We start from the raw sequence: 17,881 nt of genomic DNA on the forward strand, positions 1-17,881 counted from the left end.
AAAAAGGAAGTTTGTCTATACATAGAAAATTGTCTTTTTTTACCAACGGCCTTTCGTGGCTTCAACTTGCTCCAGGCAACCCATCGTTCGTAGCACGACCCCAAATGGGAAGGATCTCGGCCCGCCAATATCAGAACATGGGTTAGTTAAAATTGCTGGGCCCACTTTGTTGGCACTAGCAAAAGCCCATTGACCTTTTTAGTGCGGCATATCCTCATTTGGTAATTCCCATAGATACACATACACAATATTTTTTGTCGGGAGAGGGACTTTCCACTCCTCTTTCCTTTTATTTTCCTCCACTTTTTATCTCGATTGCAAGGTTACAATTTTCAGGCTTTGTTAATTAGCCCTCGCGCTAGTTTATGACGAAGATAAAACGAGGAACAATATATTTAGCATAAATAATAAATTGAAAGAAATTAACATAGTAAGAGAATAATTTCAAAAAAAAAAGAAGAAGGGCAAATTACTTATATCAATTATGTCAAGTTTTCTAATCATACATGATCGTATGTCATTTTTTATTTTATATGAATTTATAATTAAATGCTAATATTTTTAAAATAGGACACTGTGATTGAAAATTTTCAAGTAATAAATATAAGAAATTTTATATTAGTATTGCCCCAATTTAATATGCCATTGCTTTCCTAAACATGAAATACTCTTCCGGTCCTTAATATAGGATCTAATTGTTAGGTTAATTTTTGTTCTAAATATAAAACCTATTTTTTATATTTATCAATTTTTCTCAAATTACCCCTATAGATACTCCCTCAACCATAATTAAGTAAGTGAGAGAGGGGAGATATTAAGAAAGATGATTATGATGTTTTAGGAAAAACATGTCATATTTCTTATAATTAACTAACTTACCTAACTTCCTTAATCTAATCAAGTTAGTTAAATAGGTCTTATATTAAAAATCGGAGGAGTACTAAATACTTGTATAACTTATCACCAAAACAGATAAATACCTATACAACTACGTACTTGTGTAGAAAGAATACACGCATTTCGTTATATTTCATGAAGTCTGATTTAAAATTGTCATGCTATTTCATATCTTTGCAGTTAAATTTCATTTGATTAAATGTTTTTTCAATTAAATTATTTGAATGAAATTGATGCTGAAAACAAGTTTTTAGACAACAGTTAATTGCTTGACGAACAACTTAATGGAAGAAGAATGGATAATTTTTGACACATATATTGTCTTCCTTCACGAATCAGTCTAAGATGAAATACTAACCCACATTCTTAATATAAAAACTAGATAATTAACTCATTAAAATAAAAAAAATAATTTAAGTTAATTATCTATAATAAATGTGTGTTAGTTTTTTTAAAATGCGCTTTCTAATCCTATGCATTTAACTACTCCTCTAAGTTAGAACAATTTTTATATTTAGTTCTTATATTTATTTATGAGAGGAGGTAGCAATAAGAAAAATAAAATGAGGTGTGCCCATCTATTTCTTTTAAGTTTTTCACGAGTGACCCGCCATATATAAATTGTGAGAAACGTGCGTGGATTCTAATCCCCCAGGTGAGAGGAGCAAATTAATTAAGAATAATTTAATGAATTGATGCTTTGACTTTTCCTATGAATACCCACGCATACCCTACACAGTGGCTGCACTCAAGGTCGACACATACTACAAAAAACCTTGTTTTCGTTTTAAGGATATATACTCACACGATGTCTATCGTTGCTGCTCCAACGACCCTTGGTCCTTCTTCATCAACCCATTTGCGTCGACATCTTGCAGATTATCATCATTATTTCCTTCAATATGCTTCCCAATCTTTGGTATATACGTGAAGCTCTATCTCTCTCTCTCTCTATATATATATATATAATTCTTGTTATCTTGGTTTATTTGATAATGATGAGTTGTTTGAAAACTGTGTAGGAAGTTGATGAAGAAATGGGGAAACAAGTTGAAACAGTGAAAGAAGAAGTGGGGAAGATGCTCATATCTACAATGATGGAGATGCCCTTAACCAAACTACTTGAACTGATTGATTCAATTCAACGTTTGGGCTTGTCGTACCATTTTGAACGTGAGATCGATGACCTACTGCAGCAAATTCACAACACTTACGTGCAAGATAATGAAATTGTAACTCATACTGAAGATCTCCATTCTCTCGCTCTACTCTTTAAGCTACCGAGGCAAGAAGGATATCCCATTTCACCTGGGGTGTGTGCGCGCGCGCGCGCGCGCTACTATGAGTTTAATTTGCTTCCATCAATATGTTTTATTAATTACTATATATATAAACATATATTTCATTAATTACCATGTATAAGATATGTTCAACGATTTCAAGGATGAGCAAGGAAGCTTCAGTGAAAAAATAGCATCAGATATTGAAGGGATCTTTAGTTTGTACGAAGCCGCGCATCTCAGTGTTCATGGAGAGGACATTTTAGACGAAGCGCTTGCTTTCACTTTGAATCATCTTCATCGCTCCATCACCACCATTGAATCAAAACCTTTTCTTGCAGCAAAACTCCGCCATAGCTTAAAGCAGTGTCCTTACAGGGGATTGCCAAGGCTAGAGGCGCGAAAGTACATTTCCATATATCACTTGAATCCTTCCTGTAATCAAGTTCTTCTGAAGCTGGCGAAGTTAGATTTCAATATGCTCCAAAAGCTGCATCAGAAGGAGTTTGGCAATCTCTGCAAGTGATTTCTCGAGCTTCTTGGGATAAAATAACTAATAGTTTGTCACTTTGAGAAAAATGTTATATTGATTATGTAAATGCGAGAAACTTCGCCTCAATAATTCTTGGTCTCTCTACGTACGTTTAGGTGGTATAACAAATTGATGTGCAAAGAAATCTTTCATATACAAGAAACAGGATCGTCGAACTATGCTTTTGGATTCTTACGGTTTATTTTGAGCCTCAGTACTCTAAAGCTAGAAGCATAATGACCAAAGTGATTGCCCTGCTATCCATCATTGATGATACATTCGATGCGTATGAAACTATAGATGAACTAGAACTCCTCAACGAGGCAATCCAGAGGTTTATGTCAGTTCTGATCCGAATTCTCGAGCTTTGATCTATCTATTTAGAAGAAATCTGGGTGTGTGTGTGTGTGTGTCTCACTATCTCTTTTTCTGGTTTTCCTACTGTTGAATTGATGCTTGCAGGTGGGATATTCGTTGCCTGGACAATCTCCCAGAGTATATCAAATTATTTTACAAGGAACTGTTGAACGTTTTCCAAGAAATAGATGAAGACATGAGGAAAGAAGGACGATCATACAGTGTCTACTATTCCAAACAAGAGGTATACACACACACACACACACACACACACATAATGACATTGTTCTTTTAACCACCATCAATTCTGCAACTTTCTGAAACTATAAACTAACTAGATGTGACCGTTGACATCAAATGTACTGTAATTTGGTTGATGACAGTTTAAAAAGGCAGTGGAAGCCTACATGACAGAAGCAAGATGGTTAAATAAGAAGCATATTCCGACAACAGAGGAGTACATGAATGTATCAACAGCATCAACTTGTTGTCCAGCTCTGTCCGCTGCTTCTTTCATCGGCATGGGAGATATAGCCTCCGAGGATGTCTTCAAGTGGGCCCAAACTCACCCTAAAGTCATTAAAGCTTCTGCACTTATTTGCAGACTCATGGATGACATCGTCTCTAGTGAGGTAACTACACACACACACACACACACACATTAATTCTTTCGAACTAGAAATTAAGGTGAAGATTTGGTGGTTAATATAGTTATTTGTGCAGTTTGAGAAGAAAAGAGAGCACATTGCGTCACTGATAGAATGCTACATGAAGGATTATGGAGTGTCAAAGCAGGAAGCCATTGGTGAACTTGAGAAGAAGATCAGGAGTGCGTGGAAGGATATAAATGAAGAGTGTGTGAGACCAAATATCAGCCAAGTAGTGATGCCAAACCCCATTCTGATGCGAGTTGTGAACATGACTCGTTTCATGAGTGAGAAAGAGTGAAATGTATCTTCTTGTGTCCTTTGGGAATAAGATTGTTTGTGGAAAGATGATGAGTGAGAAAGAGAATGAGCGAGAGAAGAGGTAAGAGAGAAGGGGTGGGAAAAAAGATGAGATATTCTTGTAGTTAATTGTAGGTAAAAATAAAAATATGTATCAAATTTTGGACAAATGCTAATCATTATTTTTATATAGGACCAACCATATCTACGGAAGAGTATGTTCCCTGTATCCGTATATGAGCAAAGAGAATTTTTTTTTTTTTCAACCGAAGGGATAAATTTACTTATTATAATACTCCTCCGGTTCTTAATATAAGACCCACTTAACTAATTTGATTACATTAAGGAAGTTAGGTAAGTTAGTTAATTATAAGAAATGTGACACATTTTTTCTAAAATACCATAATTATCTTTCTTAATACCCTTCTCCCTCTTCTACTTGATTATGGTCGAGGGAGTATCTATGGGGGTAATTTAGAGAAAATTGATAAACATGATAAATGAGTCTTATATTTAGGACCAAAATCAACTCAAGAATTGGGTCCTATATTAAGGACCGGAGGAGTATTAAAAAAGAGCGCTAAACATCATAATAAAATATTGGGTATAAAAATACAAACGAATTTTGTAAAGCGGGATGAAAATATCAAATCCGTTGATAGTGCTAAACGTCCGTTCTTGTTTTTTTCCCCGCATCTCACTTTATCTAGGTGTCACCCTCTGTTCCTTCCTCAGTTTTTAAGGAAAGCTTTAATTTGTACTTCAATCTCTCTAGTTTCACTACATCATATAGACTATATATAGAGCCTGTCGTCCCATGATATAAAATCAATATAAATAGCCTCCAACATTGCCTGGTTCAAATCCTCCTCCTCAACATATAACAGGAAAACACGTTCTTCCTAGTTTTCTCTGTATTTTCCCTCTTCTCACAACAAAAACCACAAGATGCACTTCACCATGTCTCTCCCAAAACCCCCTTCTGAAATATCCTGTTTTCATCCCGCCTTTGCTTCTTGCCACCCACTCTCTTCCCAGGCTGCCCAATGACCACCGACCTTCCGTACGTCGTCGATCGGTCTTTTTCTTCAAAAATATCGATGCTGTCATATGTGTATGATCCGTGTGAGATTTCATGAATATTATTACAAAATATTTCATGAAGGTTAAAAAATTAATTTTTTCTTATTTATTTGACTAGGTTGGAAGTGGCAAAGAAAAATCATAACACTACCCCTGGCCTCTTGGCCGAGTGGTATGTAGGTGTGTGTTTGGGTATGTGTGTGGGGGTTTGAGCCCGCTCCTTGCATCACCAAAAAAAAAATCATAACACTTTAATCATACATATCTATCAAGTGTTAGTTTAGTAATTTACTTAAATGAAAGAAATCAAAATAAATTAGTTAATTATAATAAGTGCGATATAATTTTATCAAAATAGACTTATATCACATTAAATTATATATCAGTTTATGAGTTAAGTAAATTAATTTTAAAAAATGATAAATATAATAAAAAAATTAAATTGAGATGTTATATTTAAATTTTAAAATTAAATTTAATTCTTAATTAACTTTTTTTCATATATATGTATAAGTGGGTTTTGTAATGAAAAAACAATATTGTTTCCTATTGCCAAAGAGAACCCACAAAAAAAAAAAAAAAACCTCACTTTCAATCCTATTTAAAAGTACCGTCCACGTTAAGTGGCTTTTATAATAAAGATTCAAACATTCATTCGTGCGTTACCAGCTCCTTCAAAACCTAACTGATGATGGATGCGTGGCGAATGAATGGTTCCAGAGTAAAGTGCATAGGAATTTTGGGTTGGGTGCCTCATTGGGCCATGTAACCATCTCTTTCCAATCCCAGCCCAGTAGTACAAAAGTTAAAATATTTAATACAACAATTCAATTTATTATGGATTCACTTTTTTCATTAGGTTTTTTAAAATATAAAATAATTTTCTTTTTATCTATACAACTTGGATTGGCGTTTCTGAATATAATTATATATTACCTCTGGTCATTCATAAAATCTATAATCGAAAACAAAAGGTTTCCAATTTCTCCTCAAAGCCCCTCTGCTTTGTTGGCTTTTAAAAGCTCTATTGGCCTCTTAATCCTAATTAACGCGACACAAATTGTAAACTAGCAATCTATACCTTCTTAATTCTCCAATTTTCCTTGTTATCTTTTAATATCCAAATAAAAAAAAATCTTCCTTCCTATATTTGGGTAAAAGGATCAGTTATTTTTTGTCCTTTTCCTTTTACGCCAACATAGGATTAGTGACAACAAGTTGAGTGTTCAAATGTGTTTTGGCCTCTTAATTAATTGTTCAGAGTTGACATCTATTTTATATGTATATCCTCATATTTTACACGATTGTTGTAATTAAGTGAATATACGTAAATGAGGAAAAGGGCCACCAATAAACTCATATGTTAATGCTCTGTCTAAAACAGAAAAAACTTAAATGTCAATGCATTGAATATTTACCACATGAATGGCATCTCGCTTGCAAGGATGTCGCTTTTAAATAACTTATCTTCCAGTTTCCGTTACGTAGCTCCAAATGTTGCTTAGTTAATCCCCAACTGGCTGCTCCCTTTTTCTCTTTATTCTCATTCTCAGTCCCACTAAGAACGCGATGCAGATTCCGACCACATTCTCGTCTGCTAATGACCATAGTCGACGTGATAAATTTTTATGCACAAAAATTATTAATATTTTTTAAATTTTATACACGTAGAGTATCGGTATTGTAGTTTATATCCTTCACGCTAATAAATTTTTCGGTGAGTCATTTTTCTCCAATTTTTCCCATTTTATTTTTAAATCTAAAATTTTTTATTTAACATACCTTCTTTGAAAAAAGTTGTCCATATAAAAACTACTTTTTATTTTTTTTTAACAAAAAAAAAGCTAATTTTATTTAGGGGGAGTTTCGCAACCATAAAAATATTTTTTATAAATTAAGATAAACTCTTTCACATATTTATTTATTTCATATTTTGTAAAAATATTTTGATTCTATTCAAAAGCCCTTTTAATAGCACACGGTAAAATGTTCAGTGTCCACGTGTCCCCACCGCGGAAAGCCAGAAGCTTCCTCCCGAGTACCATCCTGCTATCCCTTCGTTCTTTGGTCAAGATCGGAAATTCCTTAACCCATCGACTTTATCGCCACCGTCCACGTGTCCCCACCGAACACGAACAGAACTGGGCATGTCAAGTGAATCCTCACCAGATATTTCAACCCGAAAATTGCTAAATTTTGACTCAATAAAAAGGGATATTACACTGAAATTTAATAAAATAATATTCAATTTTCTTAAAATCCAAGTTCCACGTCATGTAGGCCGGTTAATATGCAAATAAATACACATAAACTTAATCAAATTGCAAGATTAGATAATAGAAACTATATTTTGAATATGTAATTTCAAAATTGACAAATAAAAATGTTAGCATTAATAGGAAAATAATTTCTTATATTTTTTTTATACTATATAATTTCTTATATTTTAAATTCAATCATGAGGCTCCAATAATTTACCAAAAAATTAATACGTTGGGCATTCTAATCTAGACCCACCAAGCAAAACCAGTAGGTTTTTGGGTACCACCGGCTGAAGCTAAAATTTCATTAAGACAGCATTTAAAGTTCAATCCTAATCCAAAAATAAATAAATAAAAGGGAAACGCGACTCGCTTTTGGCTTTTGGCCTAAGCCATGAACTCGTTATTAGACATTTACATGACAAAATTTATCTCCCAAAAAGCAGAACACAGGCCTTTTGATGGAACTGTCAGCATCAGATTAATTGGCAATGCAAAGTTGCAAATGACATACATATGAGAAACCATGATGAAAGAAGTCTATATTATAGGGGTGTTCAATTTGTCCCGTCCCGGTCTCAGTAAGTTTAGGACGGGACGGGACGGAACAAAAAAAATTTCAGGACGGGACAAAAACGGAACGGGATGGGACAGTAACCGGGACAGGATGGGACGCGGGACGGGATCGTCCCGTTCCGGGATTTTTTTTCTTTTAAAAATTATTTATTAATAATTATTATTAGATTATTTAATTTACTTATTAATAATAAGTCTTGTTTTTATGGTGATTTGTAGCTCTTAAATTGTAGTATTATCTCAACAAAATCTCCTTCCTTAATAAAATAATTCATAAAGTCATTATATAGTGTTTTTTTTACGGTATTTTTTTACAGTATTATTTTTATACATTTTTTATGCTATATAATTGAGCTTTCTACGTAATATTTTTTTATAATATTTTTTATCTTTAGAAGCCCAAAAAAAATAAGTATTAGAACATAAAAAAAATTCATATAAAAATTATAGTTTTTTTTTTAAAAAAAGGGAGGCGGGACATCCCGGTTCCGACGGGACCGGGACAGAACCGGGACGAGACGAGACACAGGACAAAATCCCTGTCCCGTCCCTGTTCATCAGGATGGGCCTGTCCCGGTCCCATCCCGTCCTATGAGCACCCCTACTATATATTGTTTGTAGTTTATACTTTTTTCTTGGGACTGTGGGGAAAAAGAGAGGGAGAGAGGAGAATTAGTATAAGGTTCTCGAAAACAAAATGCAATTATTAAAAAGTTTCACAATAATTAAATAATACATAATGATTATACTACTCCTAGTTCTAATTATAAAATTTTATAATTAGTATTAGAAGTAGTATTTCAATATAAAAAAATAACATATTATTATATACTCTTCTAATCTTAAATATAAGATCTTTATATTAGTGTGTATAAAAATGTTATATTTATGACCGGAGAAATATTTGTTATGACGCTGGTTACCTTGTTTTCTTCACTCAACGAGCTACGATTTATTTTTATTTCTCTTTCAAATTTAATATTTCGTTCAATATGATATAATGTTCCCGTCACCTCACTGCCGAGCACCCAACCCAACGAGAAGCTTCCACCCTCTTGCACTCTTATCCATCACTCACCATTTTCCTGTTTTCACTTTTTTTTTTCAAGCCAACGAAAAAAACAGTTTTTCCGTTTTTTTAAAAAAACCTCAACCTATCATCCTTATCATCACCGTCCACGTGGCCCCCGAACCGACATAAAGAGGGGGTTCTTTTGGCTAGTAGTAGAAGAGGATATTCGGATTCCCCCCGTCATATTTTTCAAAAACAACCCACTAACTCTTCGTATATTTATACAAGGTCCAAAACTATTTACAAAGGAGATTGTACTCAAATGTTAAATGTGGGTTGACGTGACTTGGCATGAAGATAAATCTCTCATCCAATAGTTATTGGCTTGTTTGGAATCACATTTAAAAACACTTATAAATACGTTTTATATTAATTAAGATAAAATTCTTCTCATATACTTATATTATATTTTATAAATTATTATTAAAAACTATTTATAAATTATTTCAAATGAGTTTTATATGCAGTTACGCACCATCTTGCTGCTGCTGGTTTTTAAGTAGACATTCTATTCTTTCCAAATACCCCACGAATCCAAGAATCCGAATTCCACTCAGATGATCTATTAAAAAAAAGGAGGTTCGAAATAATATAAATAATATATTTTTATTAAAAAATTATATCTTCTATATATTAAGGTCAGAAAATATATTTCCTATACAGTATACGTGGATAATAATTCACTCCAACAAATTAGAAAGATACTGCTGATATCGTTTTTTAAGTTAATAAATAATTTCCATGACTCAGTTCCCCGCCAATATATATACAACGCATTAGCGCAAAACTCACTGAACGAGCGCGGCCGGAAAGAGAAACAAAAATCCAGGTGTTCTGTAAACCTGAGCCCGACTCCGAGATGCCCGCCATCACCAATGGCACGAACCCCGAGCTCCGATCGCCGCTGCTACCTCTGACGGACGCCAAGAAGTCTGCCGGTGAAACCGAACCGGAGAAGGTCTCCATCGACGACATGCTCCGGCGGCACTGCGGCGAGTTCGGGCCGTGGCAGCTCCGGCACTTCGTGCTAACGAGCCTCGCCTGGGCTCTCGAGGCTTTCCACACCATGGTCATGATCTTCGCGGACCGCGAGCCCGATTGGAGGTGCATCGGCGGCTCGGGCTGCGACTCAACGGCGACGAGCGTGTGCGGCCTCGGACCCGGGTCGTGGGAGTGGGTCGGGGGCCCGGCAACCTCGACAGTCGCAGAGTGGGGTTTGTTTTGCGGAGAGAAATATAAGGTCGGCGTGGTCCAGGCCATCTTCTTCGGCGGCTGCATGATCGGTCAGTTCCAGTTTTTCTGATTCACAATTATCCCTATTTTTAATATTTAATTTAATATTTTGAAATTTATTTCGTAGCAAAACAAAAATACAGCTTCAATAACATTTTAAGGATTCAAATAATTCAGCCCTAGTTGACCACATAGTGAAACACTGAAATGGTATATTAGGTTTGAAACGTGTCAATGCGCTTACGAAAATATTTGGTATTAGGGATTTTAAACATGATCCAATATTTTTGTTGGGCAAAATTATTTTTCAAATAAGATGGCTTTGATTTTATTCGGAGATCACAACGACTGAACGAGATAAGTACGTCTGTCAGAGTGAGTCAATAACAGATTGTTTATAGGTTTTTAAAATATAAATTCTATTATTAAAATAATGAAGAAGCGAAGTCGTCGCCAGGGATTGGCAAGTTGATCACGAGGTTATATATATATAAATATATATATATGGGGGAGCAAGCTGGATTATTTTTTATAATATCATGAACAAGATTCTTAGATGCATATTGGATATATGCAATGCATTCATTTTAAGTCCTTGTAACTGAGAGTTTATGTTATAAGCTTCAAAAAAGTGGGGGGAGAAAAAGTCATGCGGAAGCTAAAGGAAGAGGGGTTTGATGGGACCACCAAGGGGAAAGAGCGAGATGAAAAGGACAAGGCGGGGCATTGGACATTGGTACAAGGGTCCAAAAAGAGGGCTTTTAGTGCTTGTCGTTTTGCACTGGGATGGGGTGGATTAGATTTACACGGGCTGTCGTTTTGGGGGGGGTTTGAGTCGCAGAGGCTCGGAATCCCAAGTTTTGTCCGGGATCACATCAATATTGTGATTCCTCCCTGCAAAGCCTATGCAAAACGGCAAGACGTGGAGGAGAGAGACCCAGTAGAGGCCGAAAACAAGTTAGTGGATGCTAGAGACTCACGCGTTAAGATCAACAAATTAACTAATCAAAGGTTGATTTCCGTGTCGTCCAAACTAATTTAGTACTAACATGATTGGCATTTTTAAATTTTGATCCTTAAGTACAAGCCATTTGTTTATTTAATATAATATGATTACCGAGATCCATGCTTGGTGGCTTTAGTCATAAATCATCATGTGCCTGTCTTTAAAGTGGCATTATTCACACTTATAGAAGGATCTAACAAAGCGATAAAAGCATCTTTTATGGAAGTAGGGGAATATATGTGGGACCAGTGGGATGGAATAACGTGACGGGCAAAAACAGCTGCTTTCTGGGACTGAGGGCTCAAGGCTGTATAGGAGTAGTAATGAATAATGATGAACACGAGCCAGTGGCATTTGTAGCATCTTTCTGCTTCTCTTTTATCGTGTGTGCCCCATAATCCCATTACTCCCTCCTGCCAATAAGCTGCCTTGCGTTTTCATCTTTTCTTCTCCGTTGTTATTTGTCTCTTTCATTTATTTCCCAAAAGATTCCACCTTTTTTTTATTTTTATCTTCGAACTACTATGAATATTAATAATAAGATGTTGAATTAACAAAAGTGCAGATTATTTATTTGCGATGGAAGTGAAGTTAATGATGATGTGATGTTGTTGGTTTTACAGGTGCTGGAATATTCGGTCATCTCTCAGATTCCTTCCTGGGAAGGAAAGGATCTCTCACTGTGGTGTGTCTCCTCAATACCATCTTCGGTTGCTTGACGGCTGTTTCCCCTAATTTCTGGATTTACCTCCTCCTCCGCCTCCTCACCGGCTTCAGCACCGGTGGTGTTGGCCTCTGCGCTTTCGTCCTCGCCACTGAGCCCGTTGGTCCCACCAAGCGTGGCGCCGCCGGCATGTCCACCTTCTACTTCTTCTCCACCGGCATTGCACTCCTCTCCGGCATTGCCTATATCTTCCGGGAATGGCGTGCTCTCTACATCGCCTCCTCCATCCCCTCCTTCCTCTTCCTCGTCCTCGTCATCCCTTTCATATCTGAGTCCCCGAGATGGTACCTCGTCAGGGGAAGAATCAACGACGCTATGAAACTCATGTCCGACATCGCCACCACCAACGGCAAGGACCTCCCGGACGGGGTCATTCTTGCCCTCGACGATGAAACATCAGACAATGACGTTTCCGGAGGCCATACTCAGACCTGCAAGGAAGAACAGCTGGAGAACAAAGATGCTGTGACTGGGTCGATCATAGATGTTATTCGATCCCCACTAACACGGGTTCGCCTGTTTCTCGCTGTGGCCATCAACTTCTTGTGCTCGGTGGTGTACTACGGCCTGAGCTTGAATGTTGTGAATCTGGAAACCAACATATACATGAATGTTTTACTGAATGCGGTGGCGGAGATGCCGGCTTTCACGATAACGGCGTTGATGTTGGACAGATTTGGGAGGAAGCCGTTGGCGATCGGGACGTTATGGTTCAGCGGGTTCTTCTGTTTCTTGGGGAGCTTGATGAAGAACGTGGGGTTGTGGAAAGTGTTGAAGATGGTGTGCGGGATTCTGGGCATATTTGGGATGGCGGGAACGTATAATTTGCTGTTTATATACACGGCGGAGCTATTTCCAACTGTGGTGAGGAACGCGGCGCTCGGGTGCGCAACGCAGGCGGCGCAAATGGGGGCAATACTGGCACCGTTTGTGGTGGTTTTGGGCGGTGGGCTGCCGTTTGCAGTGTTTGCGGCGTGTGGAATCGCAGCGGGGGTGTTCGGGTTTTACCTGCCGGAGACGATGGACCAACCGCTCTACGATACGTTCGCCGGAATGGTGAACGGCGGATGTGCCTCCAATGTGTAAATTGTGGTGACGATGATCTTCCGTGATTTTCTAACTTTAAAGCTTTTTGATCCTTTTCAGTCTTGTTTACTTTTACTAACTACTATAGTTTAGTTTTGCCCCTCCTGATGCCTGATGTATATTACGCAATAAATTTTCCTTTCTTATAATCAAATGTCAAAACTCGTTTCTCTCTCCCTCTCTCTCTCTCTTTTTTTTTTGTTTTTGCCAGAATCAAATGTCAAAACTCAAGTAATACATCGAAAGGTTATCGATAAGAGTTTTTTTTTTTTTTTTTAACAGTAAAAGTAAAACTTGTTAAAAAGATTTCAGGTATGTGTACAGTATACCTACTAATATAAGTTTTCCAGAGTCCAGACATCTATTTGATATCGTTTGATTAGAGTTATCTTCAGATGATGTTCATTTTGAGACAATGGATTGTAGGTATTTTATTTTTTTAAAAAAGAGAAAGAGAGAAAAGTATGAAGTTATTTATGAACATCTCAAACCAATAATTCGTAAATGTCAAAAAAATTATGCTCTTAAATATGTACTGGAGAAACTTTACAATGGGCCGGATTTAGAGGTACCAAATATATTTACAGTAAAAGGGAAAAAAACAAGAAGAAGAAGAAGCTTCATTTCCACTTACAAGACGAGCTGGATCATAGAATTGATTGTGTATAAGGAGAGAGTGATCAGAACATATATGGCATGGGATAAAAGGCGGTTACAATGTTGGAACTGGAAGCACCGGCACTCCTGAAACATGCAACTAATCCTGACTACATCATTCTTAATCCCCTACTTAAATATTGCTACTCAAATCAAGTTTGTTAAGAAAAAAATTCACCTGGAATCGTAATCGTAATGAAGCGCCCTGGAGGCGTCGCTCCTCCTCATCCCTTGTTTTTCCGATCGAATGGAATCGCATCTCTGCGTCTCTACCTCGTCGTCTTCGGAAATGGGTAGTAGCGTCGGCCTCCACTTTGCCCGAGCAGCCAGCCTCCTACGCTTCAGAACATGGCGGGGCCGAAAAGAAGGCAGAGGCCTATGCGTCGGACGCCGGGGCACGAAGGACCTTCGTTTCTCACCGTAGTAGTAGGAGGAGGAGGAGGGGGAGAACGTCGCCGGAACCGGGGAGCGCGAGGCAGCGCAGCCGCAGCAGGACGCGAATTCCAATAAGAAACTCATGGATGCCCCTCCTCTCCCCCTCTGGCGCGGCTTACACCTTAGCTGAGGTCGGAGAAGACGGAAGAAGAGCGAGAGAGAATGATGGGGGTGGAAGGAGAAGGGATGGGAAGAGAATTGGGATGGCGAGAGGGAGACGCCATTGGAGAGAAAGAAGGCGGAAGGTAGTTGGGATTCTCATATGCAGAGATTTTGTGGTTGAGAGTACGAGTTTAGGTGGCGAAAACCTGTTAACAGTTTGATTCAAATATATATAATTATATACTGTATAAATAGATTTGCCCATGGATTTTGGGTTATGCTAGAGCTAGGGTTTCAAGACTTTCCCTGTTCCAATATTAGAGGATGTTGATTCACTCAAAAAATATATATATTATAGGATGTTGAAAATCCCACCACCTACGTCTGTATAAATAATGTAATTCAGTAGTTCACCTCAATTTTTGTATATAAAAATAATTTAATTTTCAGTAACTTTCATCCCGACGAAAGGGCCATATTTCTCTCGCTCCCTCCCTCTCTATACAGACGCGCACATACACACAGCGTAATACTCTCTCTGTATTGAGTCAAACAGGAAAAACTAGTCCCTCACAGGTCACCACGTGTACGCATTCTTCAATATTGGATTAATAAATTCCAGGTGATCCATTGACTTAACATGTCGACGGATTGTGTTTAATGAATAAATAATATTTGTACAGTGCAAAAATAAGAAACAATTGAGATGACAGCTGATACTTTCAACTTGGTACCAAGAGTAGCCATCAATAAGGAGACCCAATTAAAAGCCGAAACATCCTAAAATTAAATGATTCACTTTCCATTATAGATTGACCACCATTTTGTTGCTTGTCTTATTAACCTTTTTCTCCGTCGACCTAACTTAAAACTCGCTCTTATTAATTAATCATCACGGAAAAGCGCTGCATTTCTCATCCCATCTTACCATGAATTAAATTTAGAAAGACATGTTCGAATTAAAACACCATTGAAAAAATCAGAGCTTCATAAGGCCACGGCTTCCTGATCGACTGACTCGGGCCCCAAAATATTACATATCAATGAAACAACCGATCAGCACTTTTCAGATCAAAATATTATTGCCCTAGTACGAAGATAAAGTTGATACTACAGATGTATATCCACCAAACATTCAAGATCGTATGCGTTCCTGCATTAACTCAAATCCCTTTGCATTTCAATAATACTTCGTTCATAAGGTTGATCTCCCATAACAGACATGCAAAACTTTGAGGAAATAGAAGATTTCCCATGATTTTATAAAATAATGTTTTTCTTCTAATCATCAAATGTAACACCAATTCAATGAGGTACAATTACGAGGCAAATAATCGGAATTAGTACTGCTGGCCATACGGAGGAGGCATAGGTTGTCCAGGTTGTCCCGGTGGTGGTCTTGGTCTTGCATACTCCGCAAATATCACCCAACCATCCAGAAACTGCGTGTAATGAAGGAAAAGGTGAGTCGATTTTCAGATGAGTGAGTATAGCAACCAAGAATATCAACATCTGCCTAGCATAGCCAGAGATAGTTTTGTCTAGTAAGACATGCCAAACTCATAGCTAAGACCTACAAGGAGACAAGAAATATAACAAAGATATTAAACGAGCCTGTCTTGGTCAAAAAAAAAAAAAACGAGCCTGGCCATACATATGATGTTTTCAATCACAAAGCACATGTTATATCCGTTGTATTTGCCACTGCCATGTCAAACTAGCATATGTGACCTAAAACGTTCATATTATGGCAGCAGGAGCAAAAAAAGTCCTAGAGTTCAAAGCTATATAATGAATTCCAAGCAAGAGTAGAGAAATGACGATTCTGAGGAAAACTCGTATTCAGACTTGGGTGCATATCATCATTAGATGAGTGCAAAATTTCTGCTTCACAAGAGGGAAAACAAAGTTGGCATCTTCAGACAATATTGCTTTTATCTTCTAGGGTGCCGAATTCAAATAAATCTTCATGTTCACTTATCCAGCCCCAGGTGTCATATTGCAATTTTATCTAGAATTAAAACATCCAGAAATACACCATGAAAAAGATCCAGACAAGGACACAGGAAACTCAAAGGTAAATTCCGTATATCTCCCCAGAGAAGTCCAAATCCAAGCCTAGAATTATAGTCCACCCGTCCAGCTTACCTTTCCATCCATGCCCTCAATGCCTTTTGCAGCTTCTTCTACGGTGGCATATCTTACAAAGCCAAACCCTTTAGAGTAACCTGATACTCTGTCAGTAACCACTCTAGCTGAAAACAACTCAAAAAAAGGACTGTCATGGTTAAAAAAAGAAGAATTTTGAACAAAACTACATGTAGTGAAACACTAAAACGTTTCGTGGCTTAAATTGTATAGGGAGGCAAAACAAACCATTAACAACTTCACCAAACTGGGAAAATGCCTCCCGTAGCTTTTCTGTAGTAGTACGTTTGCTAAGTCCTGAAGGTGTGAGAAATATAGAATATTACCATACCCAACTCAAATATTTGAAGTACCAAGGGATTTAACCAAGATGATGACAATTATTGTACAGAGAAAGCCATAGCATTGCAACAGAAAATTATAAATTATAATAACTCAGCAATTCCCAGCAGCACTACTAAGTGAAAACTGAATCATTTCCCCTCATCTATCAAAACAAGAAAGTCAACTCGTGGTTTTTTCTTGCAACTACCCTAATTGCTCTCAAAAACAAATAAAAGACAGGAAGTACCAGACTACAACAAAATTTGAAGTTCACAAACTTAACATTGAGCAAGAAAGAACAAGTTTATGATATTGCTGCAAAACGAGGGGAAAATCACATCAATTTTACATTTTTACAATAACTAGCTAGTATCTCATTAATTCAACGTCAATATGTATGACTTTCTCATTAGCCGGATCATAACTTCCGCAAAGGATGACTCTATATTACACACACATTCTGAGCATAATCTATTTTGCTTAATGCCCCACAATAGAGACAAAACACAGCACAAGGAATTGTTGCACACAGCACATATATCCAATTATCCAAGTTGATCATGGGCCTTACAGTAAAACACCCATCAGGTCCGATAAATGGCAATTTCCAATAACACAAATCAAAGCTATGGCAGTTCCTGCCTTCCTGGTTTTAAAGAAGCTAAGGGCGTGGGAAATTTGGAGGCTAAACCTTATCAAAGGTTTTAAAAAAAACAGACAGCTAACATGCGCGCGCAGAGTTTACAGCATGCTATGGCTTACATTATTGCAGGAATCTCATTGCAAGGGCTCTTGGCACTAGGCCATGCATTCAACCTCGCAACTTTCAAATATCTTCACTGCAGTCACACTATATGAGCTCTTTTTGTGTAGCTGTAGTTCACACGGAGATAAATTGGGCAAGGAAATCCCTAATTTTGCATAGGCAACTACTTAAGGTTCACTATTCCTTGTATAATTAAAAATTGATTGGTTTAGCATCCATGAAGTCCAACTATAATAGGGCTTTAAGCAGAAGAGGGAAAAGCATCCTTTCTTCATCCTCTCGATTGGTTGGTGAACAAACAAAAACCCAAGACGAAGAAAAAAATTGAAACAAAGCGTATCAACTAAGAGCAGATATCAAATAAGTGGGGTTTGGCCATCTGCTACACTGTCTCC

The 17,881-nt window shown here is 37.3% G+C and overlaps 4 protein-coding genes across 4 annotated transcripts; 2 read left to right on the plus strand and 2 right to left on the minus strand.

The window, feature by feature from the left end:
• Positions 1–1,705: 1,705 nt before the first annotated feature.
• Positions 1,706–4,014, plus strand: LOC114752206 ((-)-germacrene D synthase-like). Its single transcript, XM_028940933.1, has 7 exons — positions 1,706–1,816; positions 1,920–2,210; positions 2,341–2,699; positions 2,876–3,043; positions 3,172–3,310; positions 3,450–3,698; positions 3,790–4,014. Exons 1-7 carry the CDS (start codon positions 1,706–1,708, stop codon positions 4,012–4,014), a joined length of 1,542 nt encoding a protein of 513 aa, XP_028796766.1.
• Positions 4,015–9,836: 5,822 nt separating this feature from the next.
• On the plus strand, positions 9,837–13,230 carry LOC114752226 (organic cation/carnitine transporter 4). The gene is made up of 2 exons (XM_028940953.1): positions 9,837–10,288; positions 11,868–13,230. The coding sequence occupies exons 1-2, from the start codon at positions 9,865–9,867 to the stop codon at positions 13,052–13,054; spliced, it is 1,611 nt and encodes a 536-aa protein (XP_028796786.1). The 5' UTR covers positions 9,837–9,864; the 3' UTR covers positions 13,055–13,230.
• A 504-nt stretch (positions 13,231–13,734) lies between these two features.
• Positions 13,735–14,261, minus strand: LOC114752217 (uncharacterized). Its single transcript, XM_028940942.1, has 2 exons — positions 13,890–14,261; positions 13,735–13,798 (listed from the first exon to the last, which is right to left on the minus strand). The coding sequence occupies exons 1-2, from the start codon at positions 14,228–14,230 to the stop codon at positions 13,735–13,737; spliced, it is 405 nt and encodes a 134-aa protein (XP_028796775.1). The 5' UTR covers positions 14,231–14,261.
• A 1,243-nt stretch (positions 14,262–15,504) lies between these two features.
• On the minus strand, positions 15,505–16,693 carry LOC114752251 (organelle RRM domain-containing protein 2, mitochondrial-like; the record flags this gene model as incomplete). Its single annotated transcript, XM_028940982.1, has 3 exons — positions 15,505–15,690; positions 16,397–16,503; positions 16,625–16,693. Coding segments are annotated over 3 exons (278 nt in total), but the record flags the coding sequence as incomplete, so codon positions are not given.
• Positions 16,694–17,881: the final 1,188 nt, after the last annotated feature.

This window comes from Neltuma alba, unplaced genomic scaffold (genome assembly GCF_004799145.2).
Source record: "Neltuma alba isolate B1F8T4 unplaced genomic scaffold, ASM479914v2 tig00001157_pilon, whole genome shotgun sequence".
In the NCBI taxonomy this organism is placed as follows: Eukaryota; Viridiplantae; Streptophyta; class Magnoliopsida; order Fabales; family Fabaceae; genus Neltuma; species Neltuma alba.